General features: G+C 45.8%; 1 protein-coding gene across 1 annotated transcript in view; it reads right to left on the bottom strand.

The window, feature by feature from the left end:
- PLEKHD1 (pleckstrin homology and coiled-coil domain containing D1) overlaps positions 1 to 20560 on the bottom strand; it is a 50283-nt gene that overhangs the window by 9023 nt on the left and 20700 nt on the right. Inside the window, exons 3-7 of the mRNA XM_019477218.2 lie at positions 20141 to 20230; positions 19688 to 19764; positions 11349 to 11440; positions 4824 to 4876; positions 1151 to 1245 (exon numbers count right to left, since the gene is read on the bottom strand). Of these exons, the coding sequence (XP_019332763.1) occupies positions 1151 to 1245; positions 4824 to 4876; positions 11349 to 11440; positions 19688 to 19764; positions 20141 to 20230 (407 nt within the window). The remainder of the gene's footprint in view (positions 1 to 1150; positions 1246 to 4823; positions 4877 to 11348; positions 11441 to 19687; positions 19765 to 20140; positions 20231 to 20560) is intronic.

Here is a 20560-nt window from a genome sequence, read left to right as displayed (position 1 = left end):
ATAACCACAGTTACCAGCTAGCCAGGTTCTCTGGGCTCCTCTTCCCTCCTCCAGCTTTCCCTTCCTTCCCCACCCCTGGGGACACAGTGGTATGGCATGATGTCACCCACAGTGCTGGAGGAACCAACAGCCCAGGGCACCTGTATAGTGCGGTGCAGTCAGAGAAGAGTACCTATGCAGCGTGTGGCCTGCAGGGCCTGTGGCATATGCCAATGCAGCCCACGTGGTGTGAGGCCCACAGCTGCTTAGTTGGATGGCCCCAGTACAGCATATAGAATACTGCACTGCTCTACTGGTGACCACACAACATTTTTTCAGCCTGTGGCTAAGGTGGAGCTCAATCAAGAAGGCAGGTCTTGTTTCTCAACAGCTGTCCTGGGGTCACCACAGGAACTTTATAAACACTCTATGGTTCAATTGACAACTCTCCTGTAGAAAATAAGAGGATCCTCCATCAATCCCTGAATGCAGCACGTGAAATAGGAGGCTACCATGTGGAACCTGAGATCAGAAGTACTACTGGATGCTCGGACCAGCCAGAGATACAGCCTCCTCTCACCTCCAGCAGAAGTGGAGAATCCCCATTGCAATGACAGTGCTTCTCTTTGGGTTTACTTAAGCAAACTCCCCTTGGTCCTGTCAGCTTTTTGTGGGCATTAAACAACTCATGGCCAGTTTTGCAAAAATAGAAACAGGCCCTGGTGTCCTTCATCATTCTTTTAGTAACTTGGTAAAAAGGTCCCCTTTCCACTGTTGTGATATGCCACTTCTCTTCCCAGTCTGGCAGCTGGATATTGCCCTGCTGATAAACTTGACACTTTTAGGATCCAAACCAATCCAGAGCATCACTCTATCGAGAGATGTAGTCTACACGTGCCAGAAACAAACATGCTCTCACATGCCAGGACTGTAAGTACTTGAAAGGGAAAAGATGGCCCTACTCAGGAGTATATGCTTACACCTGCAGCCATCCCCATGGCACTGATAGACACTGTGTGATCCTCATGCTGCCATTCTACTTATACTCTTCTAAATCAAGCAGGTGAGGGCCAGAATGCAAGTGCGACTGAGGCTGCTTGCCCTCCCCCAGCAGAGGGGGCCAGCCCTCTCACTCCTCTGCTTGGTTTTCTCCCTGGCTGGACCTCATTACCGTTTAATCTGGTCTTGCTCCAGCCGTAGCTCCTGTACCACTTCTTCAAACTGCTGCTTTTCTGCCTCCAGCACCTGGTTAAGACGCTCCAACTCCTGACAGGCAAGAGGAAGATATAAGTGCACTGCTTAACATTTGGTAACCTGCATCATTTTTTATTTGAACTGCTCTTGGAAAAACATGACCTCCTTTACTTAGACTTTTCTTTAGCCCTTATGGAGGCTAATAACATACCCAAAGCATCAACAACGTGAAATACACAGTTAGGCATTTGCAATGTTTATCTAGCCAAAGGGTGTTTAGCCATCGCTGCTGTCTGTGCTCAATGATAAACAATGATATGTCACTTCTGTTCCCAATCTGGATGAAGCAATGATACCTGGTCAGAATGGCTGTGTTTTATTCCACCTGTGTTCCTTTTATACAGGGGCATGTGACTATATCATACAGAAAAAGACTTCTTTGCATTTCAGCTTAGATTGTACTGGACCTAACCAAAAGATGGTGCTCCTACAGCAGCCTCATGAATATCCTTCAATCTTGCTTGAACCAGACAACATATTCCATTATGAATCTGTATCTATACAGCAGATGTATGATTCAAACAGTGCTTTCTGAAACTTGGCTGCAAAGCCCTGCAGACCCTTAGAACATCGGACAGGTAAACTAATGCAGATCATATGTACATTTGTTCTTTACTAATGGACACCTTAGAAACTCCCCTTGGTCCTGTCTGCTCTTTATGGACATTAAACAAACCATGGCTAGCTTTGAAAAAAGAAAGACAGGCCCCAGTGTCCTTCATCACTCTTTTAGTAACATGGTAAAAAGGTCCCCTTTCCATTGTTATGAGATGTGTAGCAGACCTACTAACCAGCCTCTCTAAAATAAGCCAAAGGGAACAATAAGAGCATTATAAAAGGAGCATTATACATCTACCCTAATTAAAATGGGATCAGAGGAGGAGAAAGTTGAGGCATTGTGGGTTAGGATACATGGAGGTCAAGGGGAAAGGGACTTGGTGGTGGGGGTCTGCTACAGACCACCACACCAAGAAGAAAAGCTAGACTTAGAATTCTTGAGGCAGCTCTCAGAGGCTGTACAGTCTAGGGACATGGTTGTCATGGGGGAGCTAAACTACCCTGACATCTGCTGGGAGGAGCAGTCAGCCAAATCCAACCGTTCACATAGGTTCTTAACCTGTGTGGAGGACCTTCACCTAATGCAGGAGGGTATACGGTCCCACTAGGGGGAATGCCTTAATGGACTTGGTGTTGGCTACAGGAGAGGACCTGGTAGGGGAGCTGCAGATTCGTGGTCACCTTGGGAACAGTGACCACCAATCAATCAAATTCACCATACGGCACAGGGTGGGTAAGATAACTAGTAGGGTGGAAGTGCTTGACTTTACAAATTTATTAGGGGGATGCAGCAAGGGATCAGAGATGCTCTGTACAACAGGGCACCTCTTAGGGTAACATGGAACAATGGTCACAAACTGACAGAGAGCAGATTTAAGCTAGATATCAGGGAAAACCTCTTCATGGTAAGGGTGACCAAATTTGGAATGAGCTTCCAAGGGAGGTGGTGCTCTCCCCTACCTTGGGGATCTTTAAGAGAAGGCTGGATAGGCATCTGGCTGAGGTCATCTGACCCCAGCACTCTTTCCTGCCTAGGTTGGACTCAATGATCTGTTGAAGTCCCTTCCAACCCTAGCATCTATGAATCTATGAATAGATTGGCCCTAGAGGACAAAGAATTGGGCCATCCACTTTTGAAGATTCTAGAGGGAATACAAGTTCCCTGACCCACCCCCACTGTCAGGGCCCTAACTGGCAGCCCAGCCTGGACTAGCTGTCCAGTTGGCCAAACTGAGACTCTGACTGATAGCCGCACCCTGGCTGATGAACCAGCTGGCCACTGTTGGGGCCTCCGGGTTGGCTGCTGGGGAAGTCAGTCTCCCTATTTAAGTCCACCTGTAGCTGCAGACTATTCAGCAGTTCTACCTGAAGGTATATTGTGGTAAGCTGCCCTGGATCTTGTGCTCTGTGTTTTGTTCCGGCTTCTGATGCTGCTGGGCTCTTTTTCTGGACTCTGGGTGTGTTGACAGACATGCAGGTCCCTACTCTAACTCATGGCACTTCACATGAAGGACTATGAAATAGAGAGATCCACCCACCCCCAACCCAACAGATAGTTGGCTATAGGGAGTAGAAAATTGAGCTCCACTTTGGACCTGATCCAATAGAGAAGACTGCCTGCAGCCTCTCTCTCCTAGCCCCCTTCCCCCGCAGGTCCAGTGCTGTCTGCAGGAAGGGAGGGGGAGAGAGCTGCAGGCTGGGGTTTGCCAGACCTGAGTTGAAGGGGGCTGGAGAGGGGTTGCAAAGTGAGGGGTGGGGGCTCCAATCTACCTGCCCCTCCTCCAGTTCAGGCCAGGCAAACCCCAGCCCACAACTCCCTCCCCCTCTGTTGCTTCCTGCAGACAGCACCGGGGTGGGACTGATCTGCATCAGCCCAGGCCCGATCAGGCTGACAGACCGACCCTAGGGAACAGAAGTTTCCTAAGATGCTCTACTTTGGAGCACCTTCATTTGATTCCCTCAATTAAACTAGGGTTAACTTGTCATGCAATCAGCCACTTCTAAAGCACTCTGCAGCCACGCATGTGTCACAGCATGGCTGTAAAGTGCTTTCAGGCAGGTGGTCACACAACACTTCTCACCTTTGGTAACTTGGTCCCCAGTGCAGCCTCTACCTCTGGAATTCCCCCTCAGATTTGGTAGCTTGGACTGTAGCTCCTGTACCCCCTGTGTGGCTCTGGGTCATAGTATTATAGTACTTAGGGTCAGAAGGGACCTTAAACAAATCATCAGGTCTGCCAGCTTCTGCCTTCAGTTCTCCCCTAGCAGCCAGCCTATTAGGACAAGATGCCTACACAACCTGCTCCCTACACCTGTCTCAAGGAGGTATCAGCAGGTGGGAGGAGAGCCTAGCCTATTGTGTAAGAGTCTTGTTGTACTGCAATCAGGGCAACCAGGTGCTCAAGATGCATGCAAAAACATATCTGAATTTTTGGGTAGTTATTTGAACTGAACCCAAACCTTTGGCGCTTCTCTCCTAACTACCTGACTGTCTCCATTGATAACTTCAAGGAGTGTGGGTACTGCAGGTCAAGACTAAGGGGTGGTGGCAAGTCTAAGGCAGGGCTGGGGAGAGAAAGATGGGGATGCCCAACAAGTCTTACCAGAACACCTCTATATTCTCCTGAAACACCAGCAGCTGTTCCAGCTCTGCTGACTGCACCCCAGTCCTGACCTACAGCTACTCCTACTCCAGGCTGCATGTCAAATGGGTGTCAGCATTCCCTGATACAATCACTTTCAACCCGAGGCCGTTATTCCTTAAATGTGACTGGTTTCCGAGCATCATGGAAGGGGGGCCTAGTGCAATAAGGAGAGATGTATCAATAAAGGTGGGCAGACCCTAGTGTTGGCTCCCATCTCTCCGATATGGCCGTCATTTCAAGGAAGTTTTAGAGCATGGTGATTAACTGACTGTTCGTTGACTTACCTCAACCTCCTCAAATGAACCAATTTTCCTAAATTCTAGTTCCTTTGCTGTACAAGGTGAAGGAAGGGGGCCCGTTTGATTGGTTTTTGGAAAGAGCACCCACCTCTTTCTGCTCCCTTTGCAGACACAGCTCCTCTGTCTCTTCCATCAACTTATCTGCAAATAAATACAAATACACAGGCCAAATGCAAGAAAAAAAGAAAAGCAATCTCTATTCAGTGTGGTATTTCTGAGCCAGGGCACAGATTGCATGAAGTTTGAAAATGAAGATTCTTCTAATGTATTTTATGTGTCTGCCCAGGAGTGTACCAAGGTCAGGGTAGCATAATGGGATTTTCTTTTAGCACTTTTCTGCCAAATATTTCATGAACGAACACTAGTGATACTTTGCACTCCTGTTACTGTCCCCTCCCATGGTTTGTACAGCTTGCTAACAAGGAAACCCTCATCTGGGGCAGGAAAATATCATTACCTCTGCTTTGCAGATGGGAAGTGTGGGCACCAGAAGGCTAAGTGACCTGCCCAAGACTAAACACAGAGAGTGGCAGCACCAGACCCCAGATGTCCCAATTCCCTGTCACCCTAACTAACAGGCCACACCCTCTCCTTAAACTAGCAATAGACGTTAGGGTCATGACTTTAAACTACCTGCTTTTACTGCTGGCTGCCCCTTGCCTCATTTTGCCTTCATCAGCTCACTGTTGTGCTAAACCCATCCCTTTTTTCACCCAAACCTTTTCTTCCCTAATTAATTATTGTCTCATACATGTTGAATGCCCCTGCTGCTTGTTGCTGCTATGGTTGCAACCGGCTGTCCAGGTGGGTGATAATAATTGTGCCTTAATGCACTGTTATCCTTATGATGTGATGTGCTCTCTCTGTTGGCTTAGCCAGCCTGAAGAAACAGTGCTTTCCAATCCTGTTGGTGTGATGCCACAAATAAGTTTGGTTTCTTTTGTCTTACAAAGCTTAAAGCCTCAGAGGAATTCACGTGAGAAATGGGATCGCCTAGCCATCTATGCTCCTTCCTAACTGGGAGGTCTCCACCCAAACGTTCTTATTCTGAAAAGCTCCTATTTTAACTTGTTACAAAGTCCATCCCAAGGGCTACTACATATGCTGGAATTAACACTTAGAGCATCAGTGGATAAAGCACTGGATTGGAACTCAGGAGACCTGGGTTCAAATCCCAACTCTGTCAATGGCCCGATGCATGATCTTGGTCAAGTCACTTCTCTCAGTGCTTCTGTTTCTCCATCTGTAAAAGATGAATAATGATATTGACCTCCTGTCAAAGACTTACTGATGAAAAGTGCTGTACTAGAGCTAGGCATTATTACACACACTGGGGTCCTGATCACTCCAGGAATACAAACAATATTACTATAGTCTTTCTGAGAAGCTCTGTTCCTCTCCTTCCCTTTGCCTCCCCTTCCAGAAAGCAATACCCCCTTAGTGCTAGAAGTTGCACCCAAAGCTGTATTCCCACTCCATGCAAAAGTGGTGACTACACCCTGCCAGATGGTGCTGCTGGCTATGTGTCCATTCTTCTCTGTCCTTCAAATTCTGCCCCTTCTTGGGAGGACCAGATCCTGCACTACCTGACTTCTGGATACAACCCTCCAAACTCTGTTGCATCCCATCCTGAAGGAGAAGGCTGGACACCAAAAGGTGAGTCCTGAAGATGAGAGATGAGGATAGGAAACTTCGCAGCATTTCCTTCTCCTCATAGTTTGGATCTGATCTCTTTGTGGCCAGAAACTTTCCACAATGTCAAAACTTTCCATAGTGATAGGACACAGATCACAAAACATGAGGCTAATAAGAAGGAAGGTGTCTCAGCAGTACAAAGTAACAGCTGTCAAAGAGAAGTGACCAGGTGTGACAATATCTTGAACAACCTTGCCATGGACCAAGAGCCCAATAGATATATTTGCTAGTTAGTAGAGAAGGTGTCCCCTCCCTTATGCTTGGCTGCATTCTGGGAACAGACTGTACATTCTTATTCTGCTCTGATGGTTGCAGAGGGGATGTTTGGGCACTAATGGGGGAAGCCTGGAAGAAGAATGGATTTTTTTTTAAGATCATATCACACTGAGCTAAGGAAAATACAGATCTACCACATTCTGATAGTCTCCCTTCCCCACAAATCTTTACTGGCTTTCTAAAGAATCTGATAATGCTATTATATTACATGAGATGGGCTAGGGGAACAAACTGAGAAAGAATGACATGGGGATTTAGAAATGTCCTACAGAAGGGTCTAACATCTCTATCAATTACACAAAAAAGATAGCAGTAAAAGATGCCCCACAAAAATCTTCCTTTTCCTGTATTTCCTGGTCCCATCCTTGCCACAATATTCCAACTTATGTCTAATGTAATCCTAGGCATTAAAGCAATAATACAAACAGGGATATTGTGGGACCTTGGGACTTGTCCTTTAGAGTCTTGACATAAGTGACATCAGGCCTGAGGCTTATTAAGCCCTTGACATGAGTAAATAACCTATATAGTTATGAAATAGGAGGCAAAATCCTGAGCCAAACACCATAGGCATGTGTGCAAAATGGATATTTGGGAAGTGAAGGAGATAATAACTGGAAAAAATAAACCACAGTTAATTATAAATTATAACAATGTGAAGCAAACAGGGCTGTGTGAAGCTCCGGTCTCCGATTCGATTTGTCAGAGATTTGGCCCGATTCGGTGGCTAAATCTCTAAATCCAAATCAAATCAGAAGACCCTTTAATCTCTCAGAATCAAATTGGAACCCTCCAAATCAATTCAGAGAGATTCGGAAAGATTTGGTGATTTGGACACAGACACAACTTTAAATGTTTTTTCTACATACCTCAAGGTAGCAGGCAGCTCGTGAATGCGGCGATGCTGGGGTGCATGGAGTGTCCCACAGAAGTGCAAGGGGCTCCCCAGCATGCTCGGCAGCAGATCTGGGAGTGGACCAGTCCACTTCCGGGTCCTCCGGGGAGCGTGTGGGGCACCCCCCCCCCCCCCCCCAGTGACTGGTGCCTCCTGGGTCTGGGGGGCCACCTGGGGTCCCCCCGCGGCTGATCACTGTGTGATCCCCAGTGGACCCAAAAGTGGCCTAGAAGTACTTCTGGTCCACTTCCAGGTTCACTGCCAAGCACATGGTGGGAGGCCCCCGCATTCCTGTGGGACTCTTCATCTGCCCCAGCATCACAGCATTCACGAACCGCACTGCTACCTCAAGGTATGTAGAAAAAACATTTAAAGCTGTGTCTATGGCCAAATTGCTGATTCTCCGAATCAGCATCAAATCTTCAGATTTGGCCAAATCAAATCGGGGACAGTGATCCGAATCAACTCATCGAATCACCGTCCCTGATTCGGGCTGAATCCAAATCGAAATCTAATAGGGCCCATTTCATACACCCCTATAAGCAAACACTTATGAAAAAGCAGAAACCCCCAAGAAAGTGGGGTTCAGAAGTTTAAATAAGGAAAAGAACCAATCCCAAATTCAAATGTATATAATATGAAGTAGCTATAATGCTCTATAAATGATGCTTCCTGGTCATAGTGCCACCGAGAAAGGAAGATCAGAATGATAGCCATCTACTATCTCACCTGCTTTGGCTTTCCAGCAAAAGACAAAGTGAGAAACATGAATGCTGGTCATTTTGCATCTCCTTCATTAGATCTCAAATGTGCTCTTTTATGTGGACTTGTGAATAAATCTGTGTTATATCAACCTCTCTCACTTTTGTGAGACTTGGGGGTCCTCAATCAATAATGATATCTATGTTAGCTACCAAGAGGCAAAGCTTATTAAACAAAACTGGATACTAAATAACCGATTAATATTAATAGCTACATCCCACCAAGTCAGTTCTGTGTTATTCTATGAAAGCAGCAAAGTAGGCCTGTATGAGTAGGCAGCTATTCGATCCGGCTTCAGATCCAGCCGCTTCAGATGTCATGGATCTGATCTGGAGCTCCGGACCGGGTTCCTGCTTCGATCTGGCCGAAGCGGCTCTGAGGCTTCGGAGCTGCCTCCGAGATCCGGCCATAGGTTATAATGGGGAATCAGTGAAATATCTATAACTTTGTTGTTTTTTGTCTGATTTGGATGAAACTTGTAGGGATGGTAGCCTCTGCTGAGAGCATGAAGCCTGCCAAGTTTCAAGAAGATTGGTGGAGGGGTTTGTGGGGAACTGCACCATAAATTCTTGAAAGCAAAACTCAGGTCACATCTACGTGTTATGCCACAGGGGGTTGAAAACTGCAGGGGTGGTGGCCCCTGCCGAGGCCACAAAGCCTGCCTAGTTTCAAGGTGATAGGTACAGGGGTTTGGGGAGAACTGCACCTCAAGCTGCTGACAGGCAAAACTCATGACATAGATGACACTGTGTGTTAAGGCGCAGCAGGGTGAAAGCTGCAGGGATGGTAGCCCCTGCTGCAGCCATGAAGGCTGCCAGCTGTCAAGGAGATAGGTGCAGGGCTTCTGGGTTCTGGGGCCCTGCACCTCTAGCTGCTGACAGGCAAAACTCATCATAGATATTTAATTGATTCCCCATTATACCCTATGGCCAGATCTCCGAAGCAGCTCCGAAGCAGTTTGGAAGCTCCAAACTGCTTCAGAAAGCCTACCAAAGCTAGCGCTTCAATCCGGACATGCTGCTTCCGATGCCGAAGTGTCCGAAGCTTGTCTGGATCTGAAGCACGGTCCAAAGCATCGCACAGCCCTACTGCAAAGCAAGGCCAAGGGGTTAGAGCAGGGAGCTGGTGTCAGGAGATGGTATCCAATCCCAGCTATGGCTCAAGTTCATAGATTTGTACTGTGGCCTGGCCTAAGTAACTAGGACTGGTTAAAAATTAAAATATAAATGTTTTGCTAGGTTGAAATATATAATTGTCTCTTTCATAAAATACATTTGTGTGTGTGAAAACAAATAATTTAATGAGAAAACTTGCCTTTCTGAATCAACTGATGAATTTTGGTACAATACTTTTCATCAGCATTACTGCAACTTTTATAAAAATAGTTGTTGAACATTTCTGTTTATATTCTAATAAAAATGCTGACAAAAATATGAAATGGAAATAAAACTGACATCCAATGTATAAACGTTATGCATACACACAAAATATAGAAACAAATCAAATTGAACAATGCTGATGAAAAGTATTGTCCCAAAATTCACCAACTGACATTAAAAGGCAATAGTTTTCTAATACAACATTATTTGGGGGGTTGATGTTTGTGGTGGGGGGAGGGGTTGGTGGGGAGGATTTTTTGGAGAGCAAGGTTTTAAATGAAAAGACTTTTTCATTCAAAACATCTCAACCAGTTTTACAAGTTACCCCTTTATGGATCCCACGTATTACTTATTCCAATGTATAAAATAGCAATGATAATACTTCCTTTTCTTATACATGAGCTATAAGCCTTCATTCATTCGGCAGATAACATAAATGGCTTTATGCTCTTCAGACTGAACAGCTCTTCTTATGGTTATTCCTTTAAATCCCGCCCTAAGGACTGCATAATTCAGATAGGGTTTCAAAAGTTTGTGAGCATCTATGACCTTCAGAGCTCTGTGAGGCAGGTCAAAGAATGGGGGAGCAGATTAAGGAGAGAAATACACATTATAGAGAAATAAAGGAGGGCAGGGCTATAAAATACATCAACTGCTCTACAATAGCTCCTTATGTGGATACTGTATGCTGTGGTATGTGAAAGCTAGCCCATGATAGTTACTTCTCTCTCACTAAAAGATGAGCTAGATGCCTTAGGTTCCATTAAATATGGGATAAGAGCATGCACACACAAACAGTGAGCATGGAGCTGCTGTATAGCTCCCCCCCCTAATATTCTGGGGTAGTAACTCATTTGTGTGCCAGTGCTCCTAGAGTAATCCATTGGTGTTCTAGGAATAAGACTATACCCTAACTGTGCATGAAATCCCAGGCAACGTACTAAGTTCATTGTTGGGCATGAGAAGCGCAGAAATGTAGAAAGGAAATCTCTAAATCTGCTAGTTTTAGAGGGCTTCAAAGCAGGGACAGTGTGACAGGATGTTACCCATCGTGTTCATACAATCTGCCTAGGCCTACCATGGAACAAGCCTGCATTACCAAAGGTGTAGCTAGTCATTTGAAATACCCCTACATACTGGCTGAGCCATCTTGTCCGTCTGTGCCCCCTTAATCTGCCCGGTGAGAATTGCCACCCTACAAAATCACCACTTACAAAATGGGTAAATTTAGGTAAAGATTTAGCAGTGAGAGAGTAAAAACTCTTGCCAGGGAAAAGAGAACTGTAATCATCATAAGAAATGCCACTCCCAAGAAATTAAAAGCAGCATATGGTGTTTGCCAGGTCTGCAGCCCCCTGGTGCTAGTAACTCCCAGGACCAGGACACCTTGACTCCTGACAGTCTTGAAATTAAAAGGGCTGCAGCTGAATGGGAAAGATGCATGCATGCTTTCAAACATCTAAAAGAAATACCCCAAGCACAGCCCTCATTGTTGCTTGTATTTGTCTTGCAAACTGAATAGGCTGCTGTTTAGGATGACCTTGGCCCTTGGGCATTCATTCCTAACTCTAAAGCATCTCCAATGCAAAAAGCTGTTCCATCCAACCTAAATATTCCTGCTTCTCCTTGGCCAGCTGCAGCCCCTGAGCTTCAAGGCTCTCAATCATGGCTTCTCCCAGCTGGGCATTCTTCCAGGTCCTAAAGACAGAATGAAGACAAATAAGAGAATGGGAAAGAAAACAAGTCAGAGTTATTGGAAGAGTTGAGAGACTCCATCTTATATTCCACCAAGCAATGCAAACACAAAGTCCCTTGTGCTCTAAGAATTGTTTTGTTTTCTTATTTATGAGTAATAATATTTTATAAATTGGAAACTTCCCTTTTCCAGGGACTGTGTATAAGCATAATGCTTTCTCTCTTCTTCTGGGAGTCCTACACTGGGATCCACCTTAGCAGTCCTCCAGGCCTGTGCAGGATATGGGGAACCTCTGACTGAGAGCCTGCTTCACACTAGGGATTGGCACTTGGATTGGAAATTGACCCTGGTGGCTTGGTACAATTTTGATAGATGAAGATGAGGACTTATCTTCTATTACATTTCACTCCTATTTAAGTCCCACATCTTGTAGCCAGTGGCATTTCACCCTCTCACTCTTGTCCAATGCTCTACCCCTGCACCTTCCTTCCAGCATTAAAACCTCCTCAGTTTTACATGTGTTGGTCTTTATCCTCAACCCTGCAGGCTTCCGGTCTTGTATCTGCTTAAACATCCCTGCCTGCCTTAGCAGTTAGCACTTGGATTTAAGCTATATCCTAGCCCCCTAGTCTGACAAGTAGCACTACTTCTAAAAATAATAAAAAACTCCCGCTAAAAACTAAGAAAAAAAAAACCTAAAGTAAGAGAAGCGGGGTTATGATAGTAATTTGTATGACTAGTACTACACACCAAGAGATTTCAATGCTTTTTGCAAACATTATTGAACAAAGGCCCCCCTCCACCTCATCCCATATAACAGATGTGTTACTGGCTGCACCTGAAAAGCAAGGGCGTGCATCAGTATAGAGGTGAAGTAACAAGCCCAAGGACACACAAGTCAAAGGCACAGTCAGGAATAGGACCCAGTCTTCTCAGACCTGGGCTTCAGACCTTACAGAAAACATTTTTTATGCTGAAAATGCAGGCTGATTTGTTTATATTCACATTTGATAGTGAGGACAGTAATTTCTTTAGCATTCCCATTAAAACATATACATGATAAGGTAGGGCTTTTAGGGTTTGTTTATTTATTTATGTATTTATTTCCTGGAAAAAGACTAAATCTGTAAAGAGATGTTTCATTTGATTTGGGACTGATTGTCTCTGTTTGACCTGAATCAGAACAGGAGGGGCACAGTCATTTACACACATCGCCCTTCGAAGAGAACACAGCCTGACAGGCATGTGCCAGGACTGAACCACAGTAACTGTACAAGATGTACACAAGGTTATTCCAGGAAAAAAAATGTTAGTACACCCTACCCAGCAGATTTCATAGAGACTTGAAGCATGATGGTGGACATGTATATCCGTATGACCCCAGGACAAAAGGTTTTTTGTTAAAACAAATGTGATGACTACTTGTAGCCCAAGATTCATAAATATGAGAAGCAAATTGGACTTTCAAAGCTGGGACAGGGTTGTGGTTTCTCCCCCCTCCCTACTAGCTGTTTGGCATTTACAGGTTTTTGAAATAACTGTAATCAACAACCTCTTGTTGAATACTTTTAAGAAAGCCTTTATTTTTGCCTCTGGCAAACCTTATTTGCTATACTAATACCTTTCATGCCCACAAGCAGACCTTTCAAAGGCAAATTAGAAGAGAATTAGTGAACAGGCACAGATTTATACACGTCCAGCCCCTCCAGAAGTTCCTAATTAGATCGTCCCTGACCCTAGGCATGGCGTCATGTCCCCTGAGCCTGTCCATAATTCTAGTGGGGGGAAGGTCCCGGTCCCTGCTCAGAAATATGGAGGCAAAGAACTCATTGAAGAGATCAGCTTTTTCCTTTGTTGCAATCACCAGATTGCCAAGCCTGTCCTGTAGGGGCCCCACGTTCACTGGTGCCTTCTTCTTACACCCTATGTATTTGAAAAAGGACTTTTTGTTATCCTTAATTCTGGTCGCCAGCCCTAGTTCCGTCTCTGCCTTGGCCTTCCTAACCACCTCCCTGCAATCACGAGCAGTGGAGGTGTAATCCTCCTTAGTGATAGCCCCTTGCTTCCACTAATTGTATGCCACCTTTTTGGCCCTCAGGCCCTCCTGGATGCCTTTACTGAGCCAAGGGGACTTTTTAGCACTCTTGCCTCGTTTGTTTTGCGTTGGGACTGACTCCCTCTGAGCTCGGAGGATCATCCCCTTAAGGAACAACCACCCATCCTGGACACCCATCTCATTGAGACTCCAAGTCCCCAATGTTCTCTTACTAATCCCCCTAGCTCATTGAAGTCAGCCCTCCTGAAGTCAAGGACTTTTGCCTTACTACTTGCTTTCACCACCCTGCACCAGATAGTAAATTCCAGCAGACGATGGTCACTAACACCTAGGTAGTCGACCACCCATCGATCCCTCACCAGGTCATTGCCTGTGGCAAGGACCAAGTCCAGCTGGCTTGCATCCATAGATGCTTCTCAAGCAAATCCCGGGACGTCATTCTCCCCCTGTCCTCGGCCTTAGTGAGGCCGCAGCTGGAGTACTGCGTCCAGTTTGGGCTCCACAATTCAAAAAGGATGTGGAGAAGCTTGAGAGAGTCCAGAGAAGAGCCACGCGCATGATCAGAGGTCAGGGAAGCAGACCCTACGATGACAGGCTGAGAGCCCTGGGGCTCTTTAGCCTGGAAAAGCGCAGGCTCAGGGGTGATCTGATGGCCACCTACAAGTTTATCAGGGGTGACCACCAGTATCTGGGGGAACGTTTGTTCACCAGAGCACCCCAAGGGATGACGAGGTCAAATGGTCACAAACTACTACAAGATCGTTTCAGGCTGGACATAAGGAAGAATTTCTTTACTGTCCGAGCCCCCAAGGTCTGGAACAGCCTGCCACCAGAGGTTGTTCAAGCGCCTTCATTGAACACCTTCAAGATGAAACTGGATGCTCATCTTGCTGGGATCCTATGACCTCAGCTGACTTCCTGCCCTTGGGCAGGGGGCTGGACTCGATGATCTTCCGAGGTCCCTTCCAGCCCTAATGTCTATGAAATCTATGAAATCTATGAAATCTATTTGTGTGTGTTGCATACAGCTGGATTCCTTTTAAACTAATGGACTTTTGTAATATTTTCCAAAATGCAGAGAACTTAGAACACAGAATCATAGAAAATGTAGGTTGGAAGGGACCTCAGGAGGTCATCTAGTTCAACCCCCTGCCCGAAGCAGGACCATCCCCAACTAAATCATCCCAGCCAAGGCTTTGTCTACCTGGGTCTTAAAAACCTCCAAGGATTAAGACTCCACAACCTCTCTGGGTAATCTGTTCTAGTGTTTTACTACCCTCCTAGTGAAAAAATGTTTCCTAATATCTTACGTAAACTTCCCTTGCTGCAACTTGAGACTGTTGCTCCTTGTTCTGTCATTTGCCACCACTGAGACCAGTCTAGCTCCATCCTCTTTGCAACCATCCTTTGGGTAGTTAAAGGCTGCTATCAAATCCCCCCTCAGTCTTCTTTTCTCCAGACTAAATAAGCCCAGTTCCCTCAGCCTCTCCTCATCAGTCATGTGCCTCAGTCCCCTAACCATTTCCATTGTCCTCCACTGGAGTTTCTTCAATTTGTCCACAGATTGTCTAACATTAATAGAAATGTATAGTTTTGCAGATGTCTTGAATGTGTGTGTGTGTGTGTGTGTGTGTGTGTGTGTGTGTGTGTGTGTGTGTGTGTGGTCATGTGCGCACGCACATGGCAGTCATGATGTAATATTTTAAAATATTGAGACACTGAATTAAATCCTGTTCTCAGGCTTAAGGGATTCAAAACAGGTGAAGCATTTAAGATGTCTGCCTCTTTCATAAATACCGACATGAGATTTTCCTCATATGCAAGAGACAGCCTTCTTAAACCTACTTAACCCCAGCTTATGAAAACGGTGTAGTCTGCCTCACATTTGAAAAGTAATTGACACCTAACTGCTGAAAATGAGTACCTGTATTACAACAGAAAGCAGCAGTCTTGTGACTAGAGCTGGTGGAGAATTGTTCCACAAAATGGATTTTCATCAGAAAATGCTAATTCACTGAAATAGAAAAACAGTTGCAGCAAGGGGTTGGCTGAAAGCTGTTTATGAATTATTAGAAATAAATATCATAATTCAGAATTTGCATTGGCTTTCAAATGATTATTATGAATACTACTCCTAGTAGCAGTACTCCTATAACAGCACCAGAAGTCATAACAGAGAACATGGCTCCATTGTGCCAGGCTCTATACTTCCCTATTACACATCACAATTATATAACATAACTTCTTATTTTTAAAAAAAATCCCCTCTCTCTTGTGGCAGTCTGGATTGGCATTTCACCTTTGGGTGGGTCCTGTGAACACCTGAACCAGAAGATCCCTGGCCTCTCCACTCCACTTTAAAACAAACATTTCCATGGTCTGACAAGCACTGTAGCTGCCATCCCACTGACTACAGCAGACTTGAGGGAATTCCTTTACAGAAGCTGTCAGTTCCACACTATAATTAGTCAGAGAGGTCTTTGGGTACATCCACATTGCTGTCAGCCCTGTAACTGCAGTTCATGCAGACAAACCTGAGCTCAGGTTCCAGTAGCCGTGTATCTGCAGCAACCTGGAGCCTAATCTGGGCTGTTAAACCCACCAGAGAAGCTGCACAAACACTCACCCAGGCTGAACTCTGCTGCTGCAACTCGACTGCTAGCAGTACCCAAGTCTGGGAATGAGCAGTCAGCTTGGTAGGTAGTTTAGACTCCCTTGCAACAATACAGTGCATTCCCACCAGGCCACCTGACAGTGACTAGCACAGCTCTTCCATACTTTAAATAATACCTACCACTGCAGTGTTCTTGCACACCCTTCCTGTTCCAGATTTAAAGTAAAAGTACACATATGGGCAATGAAAATGGTGAGGGAGCAGGGGGGCATGACTTATGCGGAAAGACAGAAGGAACCGGACTTATTTAGTCTAGAAATGAGGACACAGAGTGGATTTAATAGTAGCCTTCAACTACCTGAAGGGAGATTCAAAAGAGGATGGAGCTAGACTGGTCTCAGTGGTGGCAGATGACACAACAAGGAACAACGGTCTCAAGTTGAAGCAAGGGAAGTTTAGGTTAGATATTAGGAAACATTTTCTCACTAGGAGGGTAGTAAAGCACTGGAACAGGTTACCCGGAAAAGTGGTGGAAGCTCCATCCTTGGAGGTTTTCAAGGCCTGGCTAGACAAAGCTTTGGCTGGGATGATCTAGTTGGGGGTGGTCCTGCTTTGAGGACCCTTCCAACCCTAACTTTCTATAACTCTATATCTTCAGCCCTTTGCAATGCAAAGAATGAAATGAAGAGAATTGGATGCTACCCACTCCAGTCTCATTTGTCCTGTTTTCTCTGCATACTTATGCCCTCTTTTCTTATTTTTCTTCTTCTTTATGATGAAGATGAAGAAGAGAGAAGTGGAATGATCACAACAAGCTGCAAGCACTCTGGTAGAATCAGCAGCATGTTTTCCCTGTAGCAAAAGGGCACTAAAATGCAGTGCCTAAATGATGCACACAGAATCCTTTTAACTTTCCCTTTCAATGCTGCTCAATTTACCAGACCACGCTGTGTCTTTTTGGGCTACTGCTCAGCTCCTGACCTAACTTTGCTAACACATATCACATTATCCCTGCTCTTCTTCACACACAGCCAGTCATCACAACTCATTAGGTAGATACTGCAGCTGCAGCATTCTAGCAGCTTCTAGCAGTGATGACATACAGGGAGGAAAGTAGGAGAAGAGGATACTACAAGCCTATTTTTCTCCTGCAGGGTGGGTTATCCTACAGCACCAAAAAAAACATACGACAATGGCTTCATCAGTTTCTGCACCAAACACTTTGGGCTGAAGAGCCAGAATCAGGGTCTAGGAACAGGGTGGGCTCTGGGCATGGGGTGCAGCCACACAGGAGCTCATGCTTTTGGAAACCCTTTGCTAGTACCTGTTCCCCACATGCATTTTTAAAGAGGAATCTACCTGACTCACAGCAACAAGGGTCCCAAGGCCAAAATCAGCACTGGTATAAGCAAATGCAGCTCTATGGACTTCAGTGGAAGTTCTTCTACTTATAAGACACTAACTGTGGGGGGGTTTATATTCCTTTGTAGTGGGGGACATGGCCCTCTTCCTTTGATCTCTCAAACATATTTTAACAATCCTCAAAGAAGTAAGATATTGGTCACTGTTGTCCCTCTGCCTTCCCTATGGCAGGTTAATGTGTTACATCTTGTGTTGTGTCAAGACTGACTGTAATTTTACTAACAAGTTAGACAATGGGTTTGTATAGGATGGTTTGCATAGAGGTGATCCAGGCATAGGGTTGGACTAGATCTCTGAAGGTTCCTTCTACCTTTATTTCCCAATGATTCGATGATTTTACACATCCCTGCCCATCTTCTTCAAGAGTCGTGCCCTTCCCCTCTACAGCACAGATCACAGGGGCCTACCTGGGGCTCAGCATCTCTCACACCTGGTCCTCCCAAATCTTAGCCGTTTATGGTCAGAGCATAGGGGGATCAAACACCCTGGGTATCGTAGCACTTGGTGGTAACTCTCCCTCCATTTCCCAGTCTCTGGAGTGGTCCTGCCAGCATTTTAATTCCTATATGGCCTAGGCCTCAGTCAAACAGAGTTATAAGGCAAGACAGTAAAGTCCCCACTGCCTACTTGACACAAGTATTGTCATGGTGGCTACATCAGTGGAGCTCCAGCAAGGAAAGGGTAGGGTAGGGACAGCCTAACAAGCATGCTGGTGCTTACAATGCCAAAGAGAAACAGTGAGCTGGGGGATTTGCTTTTCCTCTCAAGTTTGAGCACACAGTGGGCACGACTGGCCTCTGGGTGGCATGGTGAGTGGAGACTGAGCTGTGCATCTATACAGCCCAGAGCCAGGAGCGAGCAGAATGGGGGGAGGGCAAAGAGTACTGAATATTTAGTCATCATTAATAAAAAATGACCCTGTACCACATCCTGATGCAATGATAATGTTTCCTTCCTTCCAACACACACAAGCTTCTGAGAAGTGAGCTGTCCTGATCTGCCCATGCCAACGTGCTAGGATAAACTCATCTGAATGAGAAGCCCTTTTTTCTAGCCATTTTTTACGGGGGCTCAAGGGTACAAATCCAGCGTAATACCTCGCTGGGCAAAAACTACTGCTGCAGGGCATATGGCAAAGCACTCTTTCCTTTAAGCAGCTTAGCTGATTACTGGGCTCCAGAGGTTCTGAAAGTCCCCATGTGGTTTGGGAGAACTCCCGTCCCGCAGCCCCACACCCCCCTCCCTGCCACTGCCTTTCCACACTTCTGCTAAAACTTGAATGGTGCTTGTTCTGGTTTCATACCAGCCTGCCCATTTCACTGGGAGGCACTTGAGCAATGACATTCCAGGGCTAGCAACAGTCAAACCTCAAAACGTGCAAAGGTGCCAGTCAGATAAGCTACCAAAGCATCCTGGTGCTTACAGCCTTTACATCACCTTGGTGTGCAGAAGTGGTCTGGAAATGTGATAAATCAACCCTCTCAGGGGATCTGCTGTACTCCCCAAGGTAGCTCATAGAAAGCCTCTCTCACAGGGCTAAATTCTCCTCTCCCCACGCACCAGCTGAGTGTGCTGAAATATGGGACCTATGCCTCAAAGATCACAGAACCATGTCAGAACTGCTGTTGAAATCTTGGGGCCACTGTTATTGTCATAGCCTTTGTGGCTGCCATGCTCCCTTCACATGGGGGCCTAGACCTCCCTCATCCTGACCCCATGTCACCCCAGATACCTATGCTAGTGGTGCAGGGAGCCTCAGAGTCATAAGCTCCCAGGTCTTGCTCCTCATCCAACAGAACTTCATTGCTTTCACTAAGTCCAAGAAGTGAGAAGAAATAGCAGGACAGAAGTTGCCACATGGCATTTCATTACTTCCCAGTCCTGTCCAGAGCCAGGTGGTGATGTAGCAGAATAATGAAACTTTAGCATAATGGAGGAAGATTTATATCAAGTCTTAAACTGTTTGGTTTATGTGGTAGAGTGGTCAAAATCTGAGGTTAACCAGGACTTACAGCCATGGAGCAGTATTTCAACTTTTCTACACTGTAACACTAGTCACACTTTGCTCTTCTCACAAGACACACCCTCTGGTCCCCATCACCTTACCAAAATACTTCAGAAAAGAGAAAAGAATAGAAATAAGCCCCTCATACTTACACTTTCCCAGACTCCTGCAGCAGTTCCAGCCACTGGGCCTGTTCAAACTCTGACTCAGCTGCAAGGACAATGTTACCCTGGGAAAGAAAAACAAAGCCTGCAATGAGAACTGCTGGTATAGCACATGCACATGCATATATAACATCATGCACATGGTCCTATCCAGGCCACCAGTGGACGCAGGTATTGTAAACACTGCCACCTTCCCACCATTGATACTACTCCAAATGGCAGAAAAAACTGGATGGGCTCTGGAGCCAGCCCTATCCTTTCACTCTCATTGAGGTGGCAAGACACATAAGCAAAGTGATGGAGGGCAACGGGCAGCAATGCTGCTATCTAAGTGGTTCCATTTGCTGTGAATAAACAGAGTACATCAATGTCCAGGGCTGTTGCTTCAGCCCTCTCATCAGTGTTAAGCTCATCTACTTGAAAAGAAAAGAGTTCACTCACATGGAAGTCCTCATGGGAGATCTTTATGGCATAAGGCATGTTGGGCTCTTCTTTGGCCTCCACGATGCAGCCCCCCAGAGGAATGACACCCTAGTGTGGAACCAGAGTGTTGAAATCAGTCAGTATACCTTCAGTGAGCAGATACAAGGCACAGCCAAAAGCAAGGCATATCAGGGACTCCCGTTCTCAGCTTTCCCCATGCCCCTCTTCAGATGCTGGAAGTGTCACAACAATCAGCATGTATAGTTCTGAGAAGCAGGACTGACACCTCACAGCACCCAGGGGAACCTGCTGCAACTGATTAAAGGGAAGTGCTAATCAAGGGAAGATCTGGGGGTGAGGAGGGAGTGTTTGAACCCTGCTTTGACTCCTGCTCCACCCAAAGTTTAAAACCAACTGCCTGGCAATAGCAGCAGCATT

The sequence above is a fragment of the Alligator mississippiensis genome, chromosome 2, assembly GCF_030867095.1.
Source record: "Alligator mississippiensis isolate rAllMis1 chromosome 2, rAllMis1, whole genome shotgun sequence".
Lineage (NCBI taxonomy): Eukaryota > Metazoa > Chordata > Crocodylia > Alligatoridae > Alligator > Alligator mississippiensis.
The sequence above is the reverse complement of the archived record's forward strand: the minus strand, read 5'-3'. Positions and strand labels throughout refer to the sequence as shown.